The following is a 21,894-nucleotide window of genomic DNA, read 5'->3' on the forward strand; positions in this document are numbered from 1 at the left end:
AAAAGTAGACGTCATGTTCAACTAAACATCTATTAAATTTGGAACATTTTTTACAATCGTCGTGGATGTGTACAAAAGTGAACATGTGATACGAAATACACATAACGCTCCTCCGAGACTATGAATCGCGATTGACAATGGAAAACATATATGAAGACATGGTTTGAGTATTTTTCATATTCAGATCGATAAGTAGTCGCATCGCTACTCCTAACATTAACATGCTTGGCCTGGTAAAGAAAGAAAAGTGATTTAAATGCAATTATCGCGGTGACAACTATCTTCCAATATCGATCGAGATTGAGTCTCGTGGGTCGTACTACGTGGTTGATGAGCGTTATAAAAAGAAATGCAATATGTATGTGGATGTCGAGGCGGCTAGCTCTGGTCCATGAGGTTGGAGTCCACGCCGCCGCTGCCGCTCGAGTCCTTCAGGATCGACTCGAAGATCGGCTGCAACTCGGGGAACGACTTGATCTGGGTCACGAAGTCCATTAAGTGCGGGTTCTTGTCTGAAAATATAAATGGAATTTACTCTTCGTCGTAATGTAGCATAACATGTACGAATGAGTCTTATATAAAAACCATGACTTAGATAATAAGTACGAATTAGTCTTACATAAAAACCACGACTTACATAAACAAGTGTGTTTGATCAGTCTGAAAGAGCAAGTGTGACAGTGATTGAAGAATATAATGGTAAGGGATAGTGATTAGAGACTGATAGAGAGAGAGATTAGATTCTTTGGACGCATTTTTGACTGATTTTACATAGGACTTCAAACACATTTTAAGTGAATTAAAGAATTTCACAAGTGTAAACTCCTACTTGCCGTCAATTTCATACAAATATCAAAAATGTATAAATAAATGGCACTAACCAGCCTCGGGGATCTGCAGCAGCGCGGCGGCAGCGCGCAGGGCGGAGCGCTTCAGCTCGTCCTGCTTCTCGTACTCCTGCTTCACCGAGTTGGCCTTCACCTTCATCGTGCACGTCGCGCGCAACGGCTCCACCAGGCTCTCCAGCCCTTCATACAATAAACATAAATAGATTTTACCAAATGTTCGCTGACGTTCTCAAATTATATAGTAATAATACGTAATCAGAATGCCATTGGAACGTTGCGAAACGACATAAATTTTTAACGAGTATGTGTGCTATTCCATGTACCTACAGGAAAATAAACTTTTAAATTAGTCTCAACGTTTTGTACATTGACCTCACGCATCTATTACACAAAGTATATAGTGTTTAGTATTATTACAGTAGACTAACGGTCGCGCACGTCATTCGTATAGGGTCGCAGCCTCAAGAGCCCTATTATAAAATAGCGCTATAAGTCACAACAATCGCGATTCTCGAAATTCAACCCTGAAAGCCACCATTCCTAGTATATATTTTCAACACTTACTCTGCAGCACGACGGCGGGGCACAGCTGCGCGAGACGAGCGCACATAAGGTAGGTGAGCATCTTGATGTCGTAGTGGTCGCGCAGGCCGTCCTCCACGTGGCGCAGGAACTCGAACACGTCGAGGCGGTCCAGACACGTGCCCAGCAACGTGTACATGCACTCGAACGCCGCCTTGCGCAGGTCCAGCCCGTCGTCCACTGAATGCTTGAACGGACCCATCTCCACTTCCCTGATTAGTTCTTTCTGCAATAGTAAATCAAAGTAGTTTTTTGTGATTCTTACGCGGCATAAGATTTTTCGAGGACCGTGATAGGATATAGGAATGTTATCTATTCTATATCTACGGTTGTGTAACTTCATTGAAGCACGTACAAGATGATCATTTTCGTATTGCAATTTTCCTATACCGTTTATCTAACGCCCTATTGTGAGATTAATTTATAAGAATTAAATAAAAAAACAATCGACAAACTGTAAGTAGAAATGCAAACGCGCCATTAGCTGTAAAAATGGGATCAGTGCTCGATAACCTTGGGAAACAATGCCAACTTATCAAATTTACAACTGTATATTTTCGTGCAATGGGAACGTTGACCACATTGACGCTGAGGTTGATCGTTGACGTTGACTATGCCGCATGGTAATATGATCTCGATAACCCACCTTAACCTTGGTCTCCGCGTAGATGGTGGGCAGCAGGTCGGGCAGCAGGTCGCGCACGAGCGAGGGCTTGTTGTGCGCGGCGGAGTTGAACGCGACGAGCGCCACGCGCCGCACGCCCAGCTCCGCGTCGCCCAGCGGCAGCAGCAGCTCCGCCATGCACGCGCGCAGCAGCGGGTCGATCGCTGCCGGCTGGCACGCGACACAAACATATTGTACATTATTTTATCATGATAAACCCATTATTGTCCCACTGCTGGGCACGGGTCTCCTCTCAGAATGAGAAGGATTAGGCCATAGTCCACCACGCTAGCCACAGTGCATATTGTGGACTTCACATACCTTTGACATTTTTTTTATAAATCCCTCAGATGTGCAGTTTCCTCACCTTTTTTTCTAATACGCCCATAACTTTGAAAAATCAGAGGTGCGTTGCCTGGGATTTGAACCTCGGACCCCTCTATCGAGACGTCGGGTGTCTTAAACCAGTAAGCTATCACATTCTTTTATACATATAATAAATAAAAGCAGAAAGTTAGCCTTTACATACTACCATCGCTATCGCATTTAAACCTATACTAAATTCAGTAGTCGGAATATCACCTCCTCCAAATTTGTGAAATTAAATATGTTCAATTTTAAGACATTATTTCATATTAAATCACATTGACTTTGAAAATCAGACATAATAAATAAATTATGTTCACAGTAAGTCGACAATCTTTACAATTTCTCACCCCAACCTAAATATCAAATAAATTGTAATTTATTTACAATAATACAAATATGTTTCATATTTGCAATGTGTGTAAGTGATTTTCAAACAAGCTACTTTTTCATTTCATCTCAAAAACCCGTTTTTTACTTTTTGTATGTTAATTTATAACAATAACTTTTGCATAATTATACGTAAATATAGTAACACATGTAGATTATTTTTTCCTCTAATTAGGAAATCTGTAGGAGAAATTAAGCAAAAAATTACCTGATCAGATATGGTAAATTTGACCGCTGTCACGGCGGTGGTTCTGGTCAGTGGTTCTGGTGACTTGAGGAACTCTTTCAAATGTGGCAGTAAATCTTGGGGCTCCAGTAAGCACAACTTTCCTAAACATTCGGCCACCTGAAATCCAAGACTTTCATATAACAAAATACATGGAAAAACAATAAAGACATCTATACTTTTACATATTTTACCTAAATATGAAAAAACAAAACATAAATCAATATACTAAGTGATATGAAATTATTGCATTTGTAAGAAAATATTATCAAAATACGTACAACGTTACGAGATCCTTCCTCCGAGCACTGGCAGTGTTTAGACAACTGAACCCAAATTTCGGGTATAAAAGGCCTCAATGCTTCCACGCCTTCAGGCGAACACGATTCGCATGAGATTATCTGTAAAAAAACATAGGTGATCAAATTGCAAACAAAAATTAATAAGAAACATAACATACATATCCGAAGAGTTCAGATCAGCATAGCAGGTCAATATCACAGGGTTGAATGATTTTAATAACTCTGATTCTAATAACCTCTCTGAGCGAATGCAGCAGCAAATACTGCCGTTTGGGCTGTGCCTCGATCTCGCGCAGGATGAAGGGCAGGAACTCGGGCAGGTTGCCCACCGCCACCGAGCCCAGCGCGTAGCTCGCGGCCGACTTCACCTCCTCCGACGACGGCGTGAACGAGTTCAACAGCACCTCCTTCAGGTTCGGGATTGAGCTTAAGTCTCTGTGGACAGATTAACGCATATTATTTATATATTACTAGCTGACCCGGCAAACTTCGTACCGCGTCTAAATCTATTTATGAAATATATTTCATGTTCCCTCAACTATTACACCTTCCTTGGACTTCCACAAATAATTTAAAACAAAAACTGGCCAAATCGGTCCAGCGATACTCGAGTTTTAGCTAGACTAACGAACAGGAATTGATTTTTATATATATAGATTACTAGGGAATCGCTCATCACTAACTAGTTCATATTTTATACTCATACCCTTTTACTATGTTATATGTGGTACAAGAGTCCAGAATGCATGAAGACAATCGAAAACAACTCCTAATTGCCAAGCAAACACCTCAACACAACATTTATATTTCAGTTTAGCCATGAATCGAACGGAGACCCTTTGCATGACAAAAAGCATACCTCTACCGTAAAAATAACTGATACCTTTTATATTTCAACTAATTTATAACATTGCATACAAAAGAAAAGTTGAATGTATTAGTGGTATGGAGCCTGTTACGTACAAAATATATGTTAACGTTTGAATATTGTGGCCTCAAAAACACAAATGATGTAGATCAAACTCACAGATGCCGGCCGATCTCGGCGAGCGCGAGTAATGCGAACATGTGGTGCGAGTCGGAGGGCGGGTGCGCGGCGTCGCGCAGGAAGCCGCGCACCACGTCCAGCGCCTCCGCGCCGCCGCTCGCCACCACCGCCGCCACGCACTTCGCCAGCGAGTGGTACGCCTGCACACAGAAGCATACATCAATCATATGTCTCTTTAAGTTCACTTATCTAAGTTCTATCTTAAATATAACGGAATAGAACCTAAAATGAAATGTAACGTACATAAAAACAGCATAATCTACAACAAGTATAAATTATGAACACAGCTTGTTGAACACACATGTTAAATCTGAACAAAAAAAATTGAATTGCTTTTCCGTTGCAATCACACATAGATGTAATGCTGACAATGATTCGTTGCATATTATTTCATGTAATCAACTCTTTACATAAGAAAAACTGAGGGTTTCAAAAGTTAAAAATTAATAGATTTTTTTAAAAATAAATACTTGAAAAAAAGAGATTAACCTATATGAATTCCATTAAAGTATGGTGATAATTTATATAAAATGAGCTAGATATGCAAGACTTCACCAAAAGCTAATTAATGAGCAAGAAACATCGTGCTACGTAAACGCCTGATTTGGTGCGAGGAGCCGTCACACGCGTTAAGGTGGGTACAGACTGCTAAAACATAGCATGCAATGTAAGACGCAGTGAAATAATTTACCGTCCACATTGTCGCAATGTATCCTGCAATGTAACAGAATTCCCATAGTGTAGACACCTTATGCGCACGAACCGTGCACCCTACAAGCGCGAACAGAACATTTCAACTCGTGCGCGCCGCGATGGACGTGCAATGTAACAGAATTCCCATATTGTCTGTCGTTCATGCCGACGAGCGCGCCCACCAAGACACGACCAGCACACGGTACCTGCTTGATGTGGTGCGCGGAGGCCTGCGGCGCGGCGGCGTGGTCGGGCGCGCGGTGCACGGGCGCCACGAGCAGCGCCAGCAGCTCCCGCCGCGAGCAGCCCGCCACCTCCGCGCCCACCAGCGCCGACAGCACGCCCACCATCGCCTTCAGAGCGCCACCTGCACACGGCACAACGATTATTACTTTAGAGCCAATCCACCAAATCGACAATGTTGTCCATCGCAGTGACAAAAAAATTTCGACACATATTGCACTGAAACACTAGGGTTGAAGAGCGAGCACGTATCTTACGGTGTTCTTAAAAATAAGCCCACTCCTTACATGTTATCATTTATCATTAATCATTATTTTTAAGAATTTGATGAATTGATTATAAACAAAATTAAAATTATCTAATGGCGTAATAATGTGATTTTTGTGCTTGTTCAAAACAAGCTTATTCAATTTCTGATTAAGTAAAATTAGCTTAACTAGTTTTCGCCTAGTTGCGAAAATTGGAATATAATGATTAAAATAAAAAAAAAATCCACTTGCGACGTACTGTACGTAACGGCCGCGCTCAACTGATTTGGAGAAATTCTAGTTAATATTCAATCGCCATATTCTTTTTTTCAAAGTTTTAACTGATCTGTAAAAGTTCGTCAATATTTGACAAAACAGAGTTAGTAAAACTGACCTTGCAGCAGCGGCGAGTTGGCGAGCGCGAGGATGTTGGGCGTGAGCGCGTGCGTGGCCTCGGGCGTGAGCGCGGCGGGGCAGCGCAGGCAGGCGCGCCGCACCAGCGACAGCGCCGTCTGCGCGCAGTGCAAGTCCGCCTCGCTCACCAGCGTCGGCACCTCGATCAGCACCTGCACACGCCACGACACACTGATACATCATGGTACCATAACTTCAGAGTCTAATGGGCCTCCATTAGCCGGAGAGTCTAATGGGAGGAATTCTCCTAACCTTTTATTCATAATTGATGACAAATTACAATTTTTTGTCTCACATCACCATATACAGTATCACCACATAAGAGTACAGTTTAAAGTGGATGTACTTTAAACTGTACTAAAAAAGTACTTAAAAAAATAACTAGAATGTTTACGAGTATAAATAAAAATTCATTTAAAACTTTACTGATCACTTCTATTACACTGACGTGAAAACGTGTATACTGTGTAGGTAAGAAATTCATTACACTTCTTCATGATAATTATTAACACGTTTTCAATGCTAATACATGCATACATGAAATTTTGGAAATACTACCTACAAAAACATAAAAATATAAAAGCCTTACCTTACTTAATAGCTCTATACTAATCGCATGACTATAATTTTCCACAAGAGTATCCAGTAGCACCAATGTAGACAGCTTTAGGGCCCTCTGATTCTTCCTCAAAAACGACCCTAATATAGGTACGGCATCACTCTACAACAATTATAATTTAATTAATTATAAATACATACTGCTTTACAAAATGTAAATAACTTATGGATGAAAATCTATCTATACTTACCAAAATAGGTCTTAAATCAATACGAAGCGGTGACGATGCAATCTTTGTTAAAGCTTTAACAGTCGTTAAACGAGTTATTTCGTTGCGAAGCCTCTCTAAGAATATTGGTAGACATACAGGAAGCTCATTCTGAAAAAAAAAATTAATTAAGTATTACCAAGCACATACTGAGACGCGTTATAGATAGTGCCTAAATATAACAAGGTTTCTGCTTTTAGCAAAATATTTACGGACAAAATTAATGAAAGATGAAATTTCAGGTTATGTTATAAAATTTAGCATCTTTTACTGATAATAACAATGAACGAGGCAACCATCTTAATTCCCAGGAGTGACAATGCATCTGTGATGAGCTTCACATTCTACGTTTCATAAGGAGTTGGTTACAGGTGTCTATGGTCGGCGGTAACAATCACTTACCATCAGGTGGAGTGAAAAATTAATCTCTCCTACAATATTATAAAAAAAACTTAATGTATTCACCTGTAAATAATCACCAAAGTGACAGAGCAATTGACCGCAAGCCGCGATGGCCCGTTCCTTCACCTCCTGGTCCATGTCGGTGGCCCGCAAGCGCACCAGCATGCACTCGTACATCATGGGAATGAATTTCTTCAACTCTTCTGGCGGTGGCTCTACGTGTATTTCTTCGCCTTCTATGTTTTGGATATGATCTAAAATATATTACAATACTGTTTGAACATGGCAATAAAATACATAAATACGTTAGGATTTATGTGTTAACAGTTCAAGTTATAAATTTGTAATCCCTGTAAGTCCCTCAAAAAAGGGAATGTAATATTGTTCTCAATCTCGCATTAATAAGAGCGTAAAAAATGTGTGTGTTTTCCACCAACAGGGTGAAATAGCTAAATTATATATTTTGATTCAGCAACTGAATATTATTGAATGAAAATGAACCCATCCTATTATTGGAAACATCCTACGCTAAGCACAGAGCACTAAGACATGAACACCAGCGTCCTTTAATTATAGCTACCTGCGTCCGAGCGGCATCCCTTTACTGATACCAAGTTGTGCAGTATTGTCACATTCCTTTGACGCCATCTTTTATGACTCGGCTCGCACGTTCGTAATGACCGACTATAGAGGATTTGACACATCCTAGACTAAGCACAGAGCACCCATATGACCGGTGTGACATACCTAGTGGTCGCATGATCTTGACGAGGTGTTGCAGCACGCGCAGCGCCTCCGCGGTGACCTTGTAGAAGGGGTCGCGCACGGCGGCCAGCGTGGCGGGCAGCAGCTGCGCCGCGTGCGCGCGCACGCCCGCCTGGCCGCGCACCAGGCACGACATGAACACCAGCGTCTCGATCTTCATCGACGACGCCGTGCCCTTGTCGCTGTAACCAACATTATCACTTTACTGAAATTGAACTTTATTCAATTGTTTTGGAACTCTTTATTGGACTAACATTTACTGGCCTCATAAAATAATAAACATTCCATTAGACAAAAACATATGATAGCATATCAAATAGCATTATAGAAGAGCGAAAGAAATAACCTCCACACATTTTCAGGAAGAAACGAAGTCTGTAATATGTGCTAATATGTGCTCTGCAGCCTCATTACGAAACAGGCAGTTACTTTCTACAATATGTACTCTCTACAACTACATCAATGGATACTGTACAGTAACATCCAGCCAATAACAGTAACAGCCAGCTAAAACTATCTGCTACGGTCACTGATATACACAATCAAATGCAAAAATTATAGTAACTTAAACTTCTTTAAGTCTTTAATTCAACAGTGCAATTTTATCTGACAAAGAAATCTAAACGTGATATGAACTGTACATACGTAAGTGCGGGCGTGAGAGCGGCGATGACCCTGGCGGCGTGGTCGGTGAGGCAGCCGGGCGCGGCGGCCAGTAGCTCGCGCAACAGCGCAAGAGCACACGCGCGAGCACGCACACTGCGACCACGAATCACACGCAAGGCACCGCGTACGATGCCACCCACCTATGACACGAACAATGTCTCACACGACTCCATAAACACGTATAAAATTATCAATAATATTAATAAATAAATATAGTTCAAAAAACTAAAAAACACGCTTTTATGATAAAATTAACTAAAAAGTAGAAAATCTAAATGAATCTAGGAATCAATTAAGGAACAGTAAATAGTATAATGGTGAAATAAATCTACAAAGTTTGAACGAAATCTGGCCGTTTAAAGTGGGTCAAAATCGCGCCCAAAGAAGTCGGTTACAAACATACAAACAAACATACAAACATACAGGTGAAGCTAATAAAAAGCGTGTAAAAAATAATAGTGGACCTGAAATAAGAATTCTGACTTCTATTTTAAAAGCATTCATCAGTAAACACAAAATGATTCGGTACTTTCGATAAAACCATCTGAAAATTATGAGTCCACAGTCAAACACGTCGTGAATACCTGTTCATATTATGTCATTATTGTCATTATTATGTGAACTTAATTACAAATAATAGAAACACCCTTTGTGATGTATCTCTCTTAACTTATTGGTAATACTACCATACTATTACCACTATTAGTTATATGGATCGGCCAATGGCGATAATGACCAAATACCTAAAAGGAGGTCTGAACATTTTTATGCAATCGGAAGTAGAGCTTTCATATTCACTATAGTAGCCGAGAAACAAAATAAATAATTATTGCCTCTGGGTAACATAAAACTACGTACCCGCTGCAGCAAAAGCGCTTGTGGTGAATTTTCAGCGGGCGCGAGCGTCAACTGCAGCGCGGGCGGCGGCCGCGTGGCGCGCAGCAGCGCCGTGTACGCGCTCAGGATGTCGCACTTCACGTTCTCTTCGCGCTCTGCACAACAATCATATTATATTGAAGCTCTTCAAACATATTATATACACCTCTTGAAGCTTCATTATAATGTTTCAATTTGCGAATAGAATTGTCTGTTGAGTCTAGGTTAAGAGACCTAAAACACTATTCCATAGCTTTTGACACTAATCCATAAATTTTAATTTACCACAAATATTTTAAATGGTGATGGAAATATATGAGTCAACAGTCGCTCGAAATAAAAAGTTATTATTATTATTAAATATATCGTAAGAAAATTCTCCATAATGTTGTGGAATGTAAATAATATAAGTACCTTTGAATCTTGCAATCAAGGCCGGTGATACAGTCTGATACAACTCAGGCAGGAGCTCATGACGTGTTGATATAACAGACTCAAGGCACTTCGCTGCAGCGCGTCTGACCTATTAAACAATCATCAAAAAAAGTTAATCACAGATTATCTTACCTATGTTGCCGATTCCAACTTAGCTCGAATATTAATAGAAACCTAATACAAAAATTAATATATGCATATATCACCTTCCAAGACATGTCGTCATCATCAGAATACTCCTCAGAGTCAGATTCGGGGTCGGCTTCAGGTTCAATGGACTCATCTTCCATTTCTTCATCCTCCCCACCGCCATTTTCTTCTTCATCTTCATAATTATAATTGGGATCATATGTTATCATTTTCAGGCAGAGATCGATTATCTGGTGGACAGAATATTGCATCATTTTCAAAGTTCACATTTGCTATTTAGTAAATATTGTCAGATTAGTAAGTGACTGTATTTAAATCAAACTGTATTAAAATAAATAACTCAGTCTGGAAAAGATAAAAAAAATTTATAGGTACTAAAAAATATAATATTATCTAAAATTCTCTACTATACTAGTACTATATTTTATTCCAAAACACATAATAAGCACCTTAATTAATTATATATTTGAAGATGGTTCAATAACTTACTGTAGGAATATGAGGTTGCACCTCTTTGGGGCACTTAAGTACGAAAGCTTCGAGTGCCTGCAAGCAGTGTTCACGAAGTTCTTCATCGGGGTCAGTCGAGTGCTCAAGCACCTTCGGAGCCACTCTCCACAATTGCTCCCCAAATCTATGTCCAGCTTGGCGGCTAAGAGCATATGATGGTCATAATTTTTTTCTATATGTAACATGGGAAAACCTATGCAAAGTGTAGCACATAACAATAGAATATTGTAAGGAACAATTCTATGTTAGTGAATGGATATAGATAAAATGCTTTTAATTACTACATTGGGGGAAGCAGACAGCATGGTCTGTATGTTGTGTAAATTAGAATATATTGCCTACAAGCTTTTACAAACAAATTTTAGTACTCAGCATTAAAGATTAATAATTTTGAACTCCAGAATTTGACCATGCTTTTTAATACATTTTGTAACTAAATTTCTTACCATACTGAAGCAATACACTGAATATGTGTACGGCTGACACTTGATGATGTAGATGAACTCAATCCCTCCAACAAGTGGTCAATGAGTTTGTTGTAAAGAGCTGCATTACAAGACATTACAAGATGTGACAATGCAACTATAGTGCGCTTGCGTACAGCCTGAAAATAAATCATATATTACACAACAATGCTAGAAACGCAATCCTCAATAAGCTGCAATAAGTAAAATTTGCAGGAGAGTGATAAGAACTTTAAATATTTACAAAAATTTAAATTTATTCATATAAAATTTATGTTATTTTTCATATACATAAAAATTGTAAGTATGTTGAAATCATTTCAATGGAACAATTAAGTTTATTCTATTTATTTTTTTATGTTTTTACTTTCAATCACTTTCCTGTTATGTTTATGCAAAATTTCTAAGTAAGTTTTGACTTTGAAGCATGGACGTAAAGGGAAAATCAAAGTTATTCTTGTTAGAGACACTAATTGTTTCATTACTAATCTAATTACTTAATCTTTCGAGGGTTCTGGGAGAAAAATTCCCAGGGGCATAGCCCTGTGCCACCCTCCGCGTCGCAGGTTGCGGATAGCGAAACGGCCTTCAGATATGATGGCTAGCTGCTACGGCAGTCGCGGACAGCTGGGCGGTCCATCTAGAGGGGTGCTGGGTATTCTTGTGGCGGAGAATTCCCCATGAAAAAGCACAAAACCCGATGAAAGAGGACGACAGTGGCGAGTAGGAGCCGCCACTATAATCTAAGCTCGGACCCGGTGAGACCAACCTCGTGAGCCCTGGAACGGCAATTGGTCCAGGAGACACAAACTCCGAAATTAAAGTGTAACTGCTGCCTTGTAGACAGATGTTGGATCATCAAAGGCTAGGGTGCCACCCCGAAATAGTGGCGTGTAGTGCCTTGGGAAAGCACTGCTCTACTCTCCCAACCACCGTAATGAAATGAGTGATAATAATGAGAATGTTTTGCCTTGCGATCCGGCTAGCACCCGGCGCTTGCAGGTACCCGGGCCTGCAAGTGAGAAATTGGTTACCGAAGACTGTAAGAGGGTGGGTACCCAGGCCCCCTTACCAGTGAATGCTACTGGTCTTAAAGAAAATAATAAGAAACTTACACAGCAAGTTTTTCATCCTGGTCTATTTCTGGCTAGACCAAGAACCTCATCTCAGAGTTTTGTATCGGATACTGACATGCAAAGTCCCAACACCACTCCATATACCATGGATAGCGATACAGAAAAATCTGACCCTCCTACGTGGCAAAGAGTACCAGAACTACGCAGTTCCAAAAAAAGGAAAACTGTTTCATCTCCACCCACAGAGAAAATAGTGACTACAAACCAATTTAGCACTCTCCCAATAGATCAGGAAGATAACACCGAGAGGGAAGCTCCTGCTAAAGAACCGAAACCGCCTCCTATAATTCTATATGGAATTGAAGACCTCACTAAGCTCACTGAACTCTTGGAACAAGTTGTAAACAAAACTGAATTTGTGTACAAAATCATCAACAGAAATCAACTTCGCATTAACTGCACCAACACTGAAGTCTACAAATCTATATTGCAGGTAATTAGAGAGAAAGGACTTATTGGACACACATTTAACAGAAAGGACAAAAGACCCTACAGAATCGTAATTAAAAAACCTTCATCACTCAACTCCTATTAGCATCATAAAAGAATCACTAGAGGATACAGGAAACACAGTAATTGGAGAGATAATAAATGCAAAGTATGGACCTGAGAAAAAACCCACCTCCACATTCTTTGCAACCTTACAACAGAGTTCAAATAACAAAGCTATAAAGACCATCAAACATATAAATCATCAATCTGTGGTCATAGAGGAACCCAGAAAACGGAAGTCTATAATTCAATGTCAAAAATGTCAACAGTATGGGCACTCTAAAAACTATTGTATGCGACCCTACCGCTGTGTGAAATGCGCTGAAGCACATAGAACAGCAGATTGCCCTAAGACCGATCGAAACACCCCAGCAAAGTGTGCTCTATGCCTTGGGGCCCATCCAGCCAACTATAAGGGATGTGAAGTCTACAAAGAGATACTAACACGAAAATCCGTCAAACAAGCACACCTAAGAGCAAGGGCTACAACAAAAGAACTTGGAAAGCGGAACAACGATCACAGAGACTTTAGCACGCCGACAGCTAACGTAGAGAACCAACTGCCACCTCAGTACCAGTACCCGGAACTCCAAACTCAACATCCAGATAAAAATCGGGTAATACAGAACTCGGGCACCAGGAGGGGAGCAAGTTTTGCGGATACTTTGAGAGGTAGACCAAAAGCCACTAACATGGACCAAACTGCACCAAGTAAAATTGAAGAGATGCTGCTTAAACAAGCTGAAAAGTTTGATCTTATCTTACAACAAATGAGTACTCTAATTAACCTCATAACAACATTGGTAGCCAAAATGACATAATGGCTTCCCTCAAGATAGCAACGTGGAACCTAGACGGTCTATCTAGTAACCTAGAAGAGGTAGAAGTACTACTAAACACACACAACATAGACATTTTATTAGTGTCTGAATCTCACCTAACTGACAACAGCAATCTTAGTATGCGCAATTTTAATATTTACGCCACAAACCATCCAGATGGCACTGCACATGCAGGAACGGCAATAATTATAAAGTCAAAAATTAAACACCATGAACAACCACAATTTAGAAAGCCACATATACAAGCAACAACAATAGCTGTAGAAGATGTAAATGGAACGTTTAATGTGTCCGCCATATACTGTCCACCTAAGCATACAATAAAAGAAGAGCAATATGAGGAGCTGTTCAAAACACTGGGACTACGCTTCATAGCAGGAGGTGACTGGAATGCTAAACATGTACACTGGGCTTCAAGACTTACCACCACAAGAGGCAGAGAACTCAAGAAAGCTATAGACAAAAACCATCTCACCACAATCTCAACTACAGATCCGACCAACTGGCCAACAGACCCAAACCGCCTCCCAGATGTGATAGACTTCTTCATTGTAAAAGGCCTATCGAGACTGTCTCATCAAATAGAAACATGCTTGGACTCGAACACCAATCATGTTCCGGTGATCCTGACTATAGGCAATTCTGTTCTAAATATGGACAATAATGGTAAACTCTACAATAAACGCACTGACTGGAACTCCTACAGGGAAGCAGTTCAGGAAAGTTTAAAACTAAATGTACCATTAAAAACAGAGACAGACATCGACTGCGCCGTACGCATATTAACCTCAGTAATACAGGAATGCTGTTGGAGGTCCACTCCTGAAGTCACCGAACGCTCCCCCCAAAGTAAAACATACTCGGAATCCATAAGACAAAAAATACTAGAAAAAAGACGACTGCGTAGAGTATGGCATTCTAGTAGACACTCAAGTGACAAAAAGAAACTAAATAAATCCATCCAAGAACTCAAGACGCTTATTAAGGAAGCAAACAATATTGCTGTAGATAGCTATCTGGAAGGACTAACACCAACAAAACACACCAATTACTCACTATGGAAAGCCTGTAAAAACCTTGGTCGGCCACTACAACAAACACCACCTTTACGGTCACCAAACGGTCAGTGGATTAGAACTGCTCAAGAAAAAGCAGAGGCATTTGCTAAGCACCTCAGCCAAGTATTTACACCAAACGATGCTGCACCAGATGCGGATGAAACAGACATCGACTTCACTCTCAGCCAAGATCTCCAACTGGACATACCTCTGAAATTAGTGACACCCAGTGAAATATATAGAAACCTCAAGTCACTTAAGAGCAATAAAGCCCCGGGATACGATATGATCGACAAAAAGGTCCTTAACGAATCACCGCGTAAAGTTATGGTGTACTTAACGATGTTATTCAATGCAGTAATAAGAGTTGGATACTTTCCAGACCTATGGAAAGTATCAAATGTTATAATGCTGCAAAAACCTGGAAAACCCATTCATGAGATCACATCGTACAGACCTATCAGCCTCTTGCCGATAATGTCAAAGCTTCTGGAGAAGTCACTACTTCACAGAATATCACACGTCATTGAAGAGAAGTCAATCATCCCGGAACACCAGTTTGGCTTTAGGAAAGAACACGCGACTGTAGAACAGGTACACAGAGTCTGCAGAGTGATTAGAAAATCAATGGAAAAAAAAGAATATTGCTCGTCAGTCTTCCTGGATATACAACAAGCCTTCGACAGAGTTTGGCATAAGGGTTTGCTATATAAAATAAAAGCAACATTACCACACACATTCTATAATGTCCTCAAATCGTACTTGTCTGATAGATTGTTTCAAGTCAGGGAAAGTGACTGCACCTCATGTTTTCATGAAACATCTGCAGGCGTCCCACAGGGCTCTGTGCTGGGACCGATCTTATACACGTTGTATACGTACGACCTACCCCAAAACGAAGATGTTACCATAGCAACCTTCGCTGACGACACAGCTCTACTTTCATCGAACAACTGTCCGATTAAAGCTTCTAAGGTCCTACAGAACAGCCTAAACGAAATTGAAAAATGGCTAGCCAAATGGAGGATTGCAACTAGTGTATCTAAGTCAGTGCACGTAACATTCACACTCCGAAAGGGCGATTGCTCACTAGTCAGCCTAAATGGCGTCCAACTACCACACCAAAACACTGTAAAGTACCTCGGCATGCACTTGGATCGTAGACTCACTTGGAAAAAACACGTCCAAACAAAAAGGGACGAAATTAATCTAAAATACAAGGGTCTCTACTGGCTACTTGGACGAAATTCAAAACTATCCACTGACAACAAGCTGCTCATATACAAAACAATACTGAAACCCATTTGGACTTATGGTATACAGCTGTGGGGCACGGCAAGTACCTCTAATGTCATGATCATCCAACGAGTACAAAATTACATCTTAAAACAAATATCAAATGCACCTTGGTTTATTAGAACAACAGAGGTCCATGAAATCCTGAACATACCCATGGTAAAAACAGAAATAGAAACTCATGGAGAAAAATATAAAAAACGCCTGCATAGGCACCCCAACCGACTGGCGGGGCAGCTGGCAACTGCAGTCACTGAACGTCGCCTAAAAAAGCGGCGGGATATGTTCGATGACGCGTGACTAATAGTCCGAAAATAAAGAAAGGGTTGGCTCCGCTGGGAGCAGTTCCCTACATGCCTTATAAGTCTCACAACACATCTGTTTATAGTCGCAGACAGACTGATCGCAGATGCTAACACAAAAAAAAAAAAAAAAAAAAAAAAAACTAATCTAATTACAAAACCTAGAAATGACTGAACCAACCACTTCTGAAATTCTATAAAACATTTGTTCAAAATTAAAGGTTTCTATATCCATCAGATAATTTAAGTATAACAGGTGAGTAACAAACCTGACGTGGAGAGGCCAGTTGGGGTAACAGGGAACTCAGTAGCATTGGATGGAAAGCAATAAGGAGCCCCCCAAATCTGCTTAGTAAGTCAGCTAAGATGTCCAGAGCTTCCAACTGGACAGACACATCTTCTTGCTAAAAACACAACAATTTACTTAAGTAATGTGCATTTTATTTTGGAACACTAAAAAAATATGAATGATCTTAAAATTTAAGATCTGTGACACATTAATAATTGATTAAAACAATCACTATTATATACACTATTGGCTATTTTCTTGACTCAATATATATAGAATAAAAATCCAATAAGTATGTGCATGAGTATTCCAATTCCACAATAAAATAAAAGCATTGAACATAAACAAGTACTTAATACACCTACCCACTCCTAGAACAAAATATATAACCATATTTCAAATTCCAAATTATAAAAAAAACACACAAACCTTCTCAATAGCAACACTCAGTCTTCCTGTTATTTTTTTACACACATTTGCTGCCAGCGTGTTAGAGCCTAATGGTAGTTCTGATATGACAGTCTTCAGACCAATGCTACTGATATCTCTCAACTGTTCTGTGTCAGAGAGCATGTTGGCACATAGGGTCTCTACAATACCCTCTACTTGGTACTCCTTGACTTTATTCACGAGTGGACCGAGACTGTGAACATACAAAAATAAGAATATAATTAATAATAAATATTAATAAATAGAATATGAAATAATGCCGAAAATTACAATTAATTTAATAGTATAATCTTTGCTATATAAAATCCCATTTCTAGTCTCAATACTTCAATAGCTTGCAGCATATAAAACATAGAAACAACGTCCTATGTCTTAAAAATCAATTGCCAAATAAGGTTACTTTCCTAAATTTGTTGAATCACTCCTACAAAATGAAGTGTTATTTTTTAAATACTTATTACTGGACATACCATTTTACTGCCAAATTTTGGACTTCCCCGTTTTTATCTTCGAGAAGTCGAAGCAACATCTTTACCACCTTCCTTTCAGAGTCGTCATCCAGCTTTATACTATCCTTTTGAAGTTCAGTCATCAAATCATTTGTAGCCATGAACCTGAAGTCTTTGTCATTGGATGTCATCTAAAAGATGTAATAAATATAATACAGAAGCATCATTTAGTTAGTTTGTAGCACTGTAAGATTCAGAATTTGTTTTTACACGAGCCGGTTACCTTCTCAAGGAGATTGGCAATTTGATAAGATACACTAGCCATTTTGATTGGTTTCAAACTTTATAATACTAATAAAACCCCTAACGGGACACAAACATGTGAATGTCTATTTCTTACAGACCAAACAGAAGAAATTATTCATTTGATACTTTATAAAACAACCTATGGTTCACAGAAATAATCGAAAAATAATGCTCTGAAATCTGACTGCTCCATTCTCAACTACACCACAGATAATAGCAAATAATTATTTTAAGGCATACAGCTTGCAAATGAAATCACGCATTTAAAATAAGGTAGTAAGCACATTATGGACGCTCAACTTTAATTTTTCTTTGCATTATTCTATTATCGAAAGTTACAATGGTTAAATATTCAATACTTATGTAAGTATTGTTACAAACATCTACAGGGGAACTTATAGACATATGGAGGCCCTCTCAGGACAAGAAGCCCGGGGCGCACTACCCCTGGGGCGGGGGTGTAATATCAGCTGTGTAACATGATATATGTAACAGGAGGAATATTAAAAAAAGATGAAAGCTAACGTCAACGTCAACGTCAAACGTCAGAACTTCTATCTTTCAAAAGTTCATGCTTGTATATTTTTTTGGGTTAAGAGGTTAGAACACAAATTATTTAATACAAAACTAGAACTTAGGAATCGAATTAAAATAATGAACATAATTATTAAATAATTAACTAAAGTATAAAGCTATAAAATGGATTTATTCATCGTTAACAGGTACGTATTAAGAATTAAAGACTATAGAAACATACTTTTTACAGGGTTGTGTAAAGATTATCAATTTATTTTATTCATACTTCTAGATACAAGGGACCAGAAGACGATACTGATTTAATTAACCAGGAAACAATTCATTTGCAAAAATTGAAACAAAAAATAGAGGAAAGGAAAAAAGCTTACAAAGCTCCTAAAACTTCAGATGTTATTACTTTAAAACCAGATCAGACTCCAAAACCACTAAAAAATAAAGATGACACTACTAATATTGAACCAATGGAATTGGAGGAGACTAATACTGAAAAAATTGATAATAATGTAGACCAAACTCCAATTTCGCTGAAACAGAAACCATCACTGGAGTTTAAAGTTTTAGGGTGCAAGGATTTTGATAAGAAAACTAAGGTAAGGCTAAGTTTAATAAGCTAACGCTTTTCAATATTCTTAAACATTTATTTTATATTATAAGTATATTTAATAAAACAAAAAACATATATATATATATTTTTTGTGATGTATCAATATTTGGGTTAATTACACTTTCATATAACAATTTCATCAACCATTCCTTTGGATCTGGAATCCTAAAAAGGCATTTATGTGGAGATTTTTTTTCAATATTTCCTACTAAAAACAATATTAAAATTTCTTATGTATTTATGAAGCTTTTATAACTAACCTCTTTTCAGGTGGAAAGAGTCTTGCCCTATTGGCTATCTCATCCATTCAGCGTTTCCAAGAATCTTCAGACCTTAACATGTAAAGTGGAGGAGCAAACCTGGCTAAGCAGCATCCTTAAAACGACTTTAGCAAGCGAGAATGTGACACACCTGTTTCCTGTTCAAGAGCAAGTCATTCCATTCATTCTCAAAGAACACCAGTTCTCAAACTCATTCTGGCCCAATGATGTCTGTGTGTCAGCTCCCACGGGCAGTGGCAAAACATTGTCTTTTGTTTTACCCATAATTCAGGTATGTTATGGTTTTAATACATATTTTGGTATATAGAAAAACTCAAACGTAGCTAGCAACTCTTCTTTTCCAGGATCACAAGACTAGCTTTCATTAATCCTGTATTTTTGTTTTCTACCAAATAAATTATTTACAATAGTTCTTTAGGATATGCGAGCTATTGTAAATAAGCTTGTAAATATCTTCAAATTTTGAAGATATTTCATAGGTGTGAAAAATTCTACTAATAAAAAAAATATTTTTATAGGTTCTGATGAAAGAAATTGGACATCATATTCGGGCATTAATTGTTTTACCTGTGCAAGAACTAGCAATGCAGGTTGCAAAAGTGTTTAAAAAATATTGCACAAACACTGGTTTAAAAGTTGCCCTGCTGAGTGGCTCAACGCCTCTTCATAAAGAACAGCAACAGATAATGCGGTACAGTAAGTACATTGTACAATTTCATTGTATGGGGTCTAGCGTACTCATATTTATTTGTTCGTCACAAAAAAAAAATGTTTAATGACACTGTAGAGTATAACCTACAAACCTCCTTCTATCTCTATAAAGAAAACCGAATATTGGAGAGGAAAAATAAGAAAAGACAGTTAGGATGTCATGTCAATTGTGTAGATACGAAAATTAATATTTATGTTTAAATCTTTCATTATTATTCGCTTACTTTCGTTTGTTAATTGTATATATATAAATCTATAATATAGTGAGTCGTGTAAATAGCTTCAGAGTATCATTTCCAACAACACCACTACACATCCTATAACACAATTAAATTCCATACTGTGTCTTGTTTAAGAGTGAATCATTTTAAAACTATAGTTATTTTGTTAGTTAGTTATTTTATATTTTTGCATTGCCTTTTCTAAAACTACGGTGAACTTTTGATATGTAAATAAAATATTTTTATTGTTCTAGCTGAGACAATGGGATGGATCAGTGAAATGGACATAATAGTTTGCACAGCAGGAAGACTCGTTGAACATTTACAAAATACTGAGGGGTTCTCATTAAAATACTTGAAATTCCTTGTGATTGATGAAGCTGATAGGATTATGGACAACATCCAGAATGACTGGCTTTATCATCTAGATAAACATATAAAGCAGGATAATCAGTCAGCCACAAACAAAATACCCCATTTAAATTGGAATAATATTACCAGCCAAAAGCCACCACCACACAAATTGTTATTCTCTGCAACACTGTCCCCTGACCCAGAACTATTAGAACAATGGGGATTATTTCAGCCAAAACTTTTCTCTGTTGCTCCAATAAATGATTTAACAAATGATAAGTATATAAAAAAATATGCCACACCTGATGAATTGCAAGAAAACATTTGTGTCTGCAATGAAGCTGAAGAGAAACCACTTATTCTCTTCCATTTATTAGCTGAAAAGCTATGGAATAAAGTACTGTGCTTCACTAATTCAGCACAGTCAGCACATAGATTAACAGTTCTACTAAATACTTGGAGCAAAGGGAGTCTTAAAGTGGCAGAATTGTCTGCAGCACTTGAGAGATCCAAAAGAGAAGTGGTGTTGAAAAATTTTAAAGAATCTGAAATAAACGTGTAAGTATTGTAATGGTTATATTCTTCAATTTATTGGCTGAAGCTTTTTTATATTTCACCTTAATGAAGATTTTTATCTGTTTATAAAATTCAAGGGATAAATCTGGTCACAGCTAAGTTAAGTAAATTGTAGATGTCTAATATTGACAACAGATGCATTACTATATCTGAGGGATAAGTTGGAAGGCTTTTAGTCCTTTACCTACTAACCCCACTACTGTAGTGAAAACCCAGTAGTTCTAAATGTAATGTTATGTTATAAGTATGAAATAATTGTGCCTTGAGAATTGAATGACAGAAGGTTCTATACTTAATTCTACTTTTTTCAGAATTATAAGTACTGATGCATTAGCCAGAGGGATAGATATACCAAACTGTAACTATGTTGTGTCATATGATCCGCCTAGGAATATCAAAACATATATACACAGAGTTGGGCGCACTGGAAGAGCAGGACATACAGGACATGCTGTAACAATTTTGATGCAGAATCAAGTACAAATGTTCAAGGTAATCATAGTTTGTAGATTACAAAATACACTTTAAAAAATGTATAATTAATTATATACAAGTGGTTGAAGGTTACCAAATTTTTAATCTCCTCAATGTATTTTTATTTGCAGGAAATTATGCAGTCTGGAGAAAAATCTGATTTACCTCAACTGGAAATTCCTACAGATTTACTCAATCGCTTATCAAATGATTATAGATATGCTATAAAGGAAACGAAGGATGTAATACATACAGAATTAAATGATAAAGTAAAAAAATCGATTGTGCTAAAAAGAGGATCAAAAAGTAAACCCCCCAAAAGAAAACGCACAAAATCAAAATAGGCAATAAATATGTTTTAATTCAAAATATATGTCCTTGAGACCAATAACAAAAT

The 21,894-nt window shown here is 38.3% G+C and overlaps 2 protein-coding genes across 2 annotated transcripts; one reads left to right on the plus strand and one right to left on the minus strand.

The window, feature by feature from the left end:
* Positions 1–11: 11 nt before the first annotated feature.
* On the minus strand, positions 12–17,963 carry Cand1 (Cullin-associated and neddylation-dissociated 1). Its single transcript, XM_073088576.1, has 24 exons — positions 17,717–17,963; positions 17,455–17,624; positions 16,964–17,177; positions 16,515–16,649; positions 11,102–11,259; positions 10,635–10,797; positions 10,202–10,375; positions 9,975–10,083; positions 9,543–9,676; positions 8,664–8,824; positions 8,001–8,200; positions 7,317–7,507; positions 6,834–6,962; positions 6,614–6,745; positions 6,005–6,176; positions 5,326–5,486; positions 4,406–4,566; positions 3,615–3,813; positions 3,358–3,477; positions 3,059–3,196; positions 2,077–2,265; positions 1,413–1,656; positions 882–1,028; positions 12–512 (listed from the first exon to the last, which is right to left on the minus strand). The coding sequence occupies exons 1-24, from the start codon at positions 17,756–17,758 to the stop codon at positions 379–381; spliced, it is 3,777 nt and encodes a 1,258-aa protein (XP_072944677.1). The 5' UTR covers positions 17,759–17,963; the 3' UTR covers positions 12–378.
* Positions 17,964–18,279: 316 nt separating this feature from the next.
* Positions 18,280–21,893, plus strand: Dbp73D (putative ATP-dependent RNA helicase Dbp73D). The gene is made up of 7 exons (XM_073088674.1): positions 18,280–18,461; positions 18,548–18,866; positions 19,151–19,432; positions 19,680–19,857; positions 20,348–21,005; positions 21,335–21,515; positions 21,629–21,893. The coding sequence occupies exons 1-7, from the start codon at positions 18,439–18,441 to the stop codon at positions 21,839–21,841; spliced, it is 1,854 nt and encodes a 617-aa protein (XP_072944775.1). The 5' UTR covers positions 18,280–18,438; the 3' UTR covers positions 21,842–21,893.
* Position 21,894: the final 1 nt, after the last annotated feature.

The sequence above is a fragment of the Epargyreus clarus genome, unplaced genomic scaffold (assembly GCF_041222505.1).
Source record: "Epargyreus clarus isolate Ecla_fem2 unplaced genomic scaffold, WU_Ecla_fem_2.2 ptg000003l, whole genome shotgun sequence".
NCBI classification, from domain to species: Eukaryota; Metazoa; Arthropoda; class Insecta; order Lepidoptera; family Hesperiidae; genus Epargyreus; species Epargyreus clarus.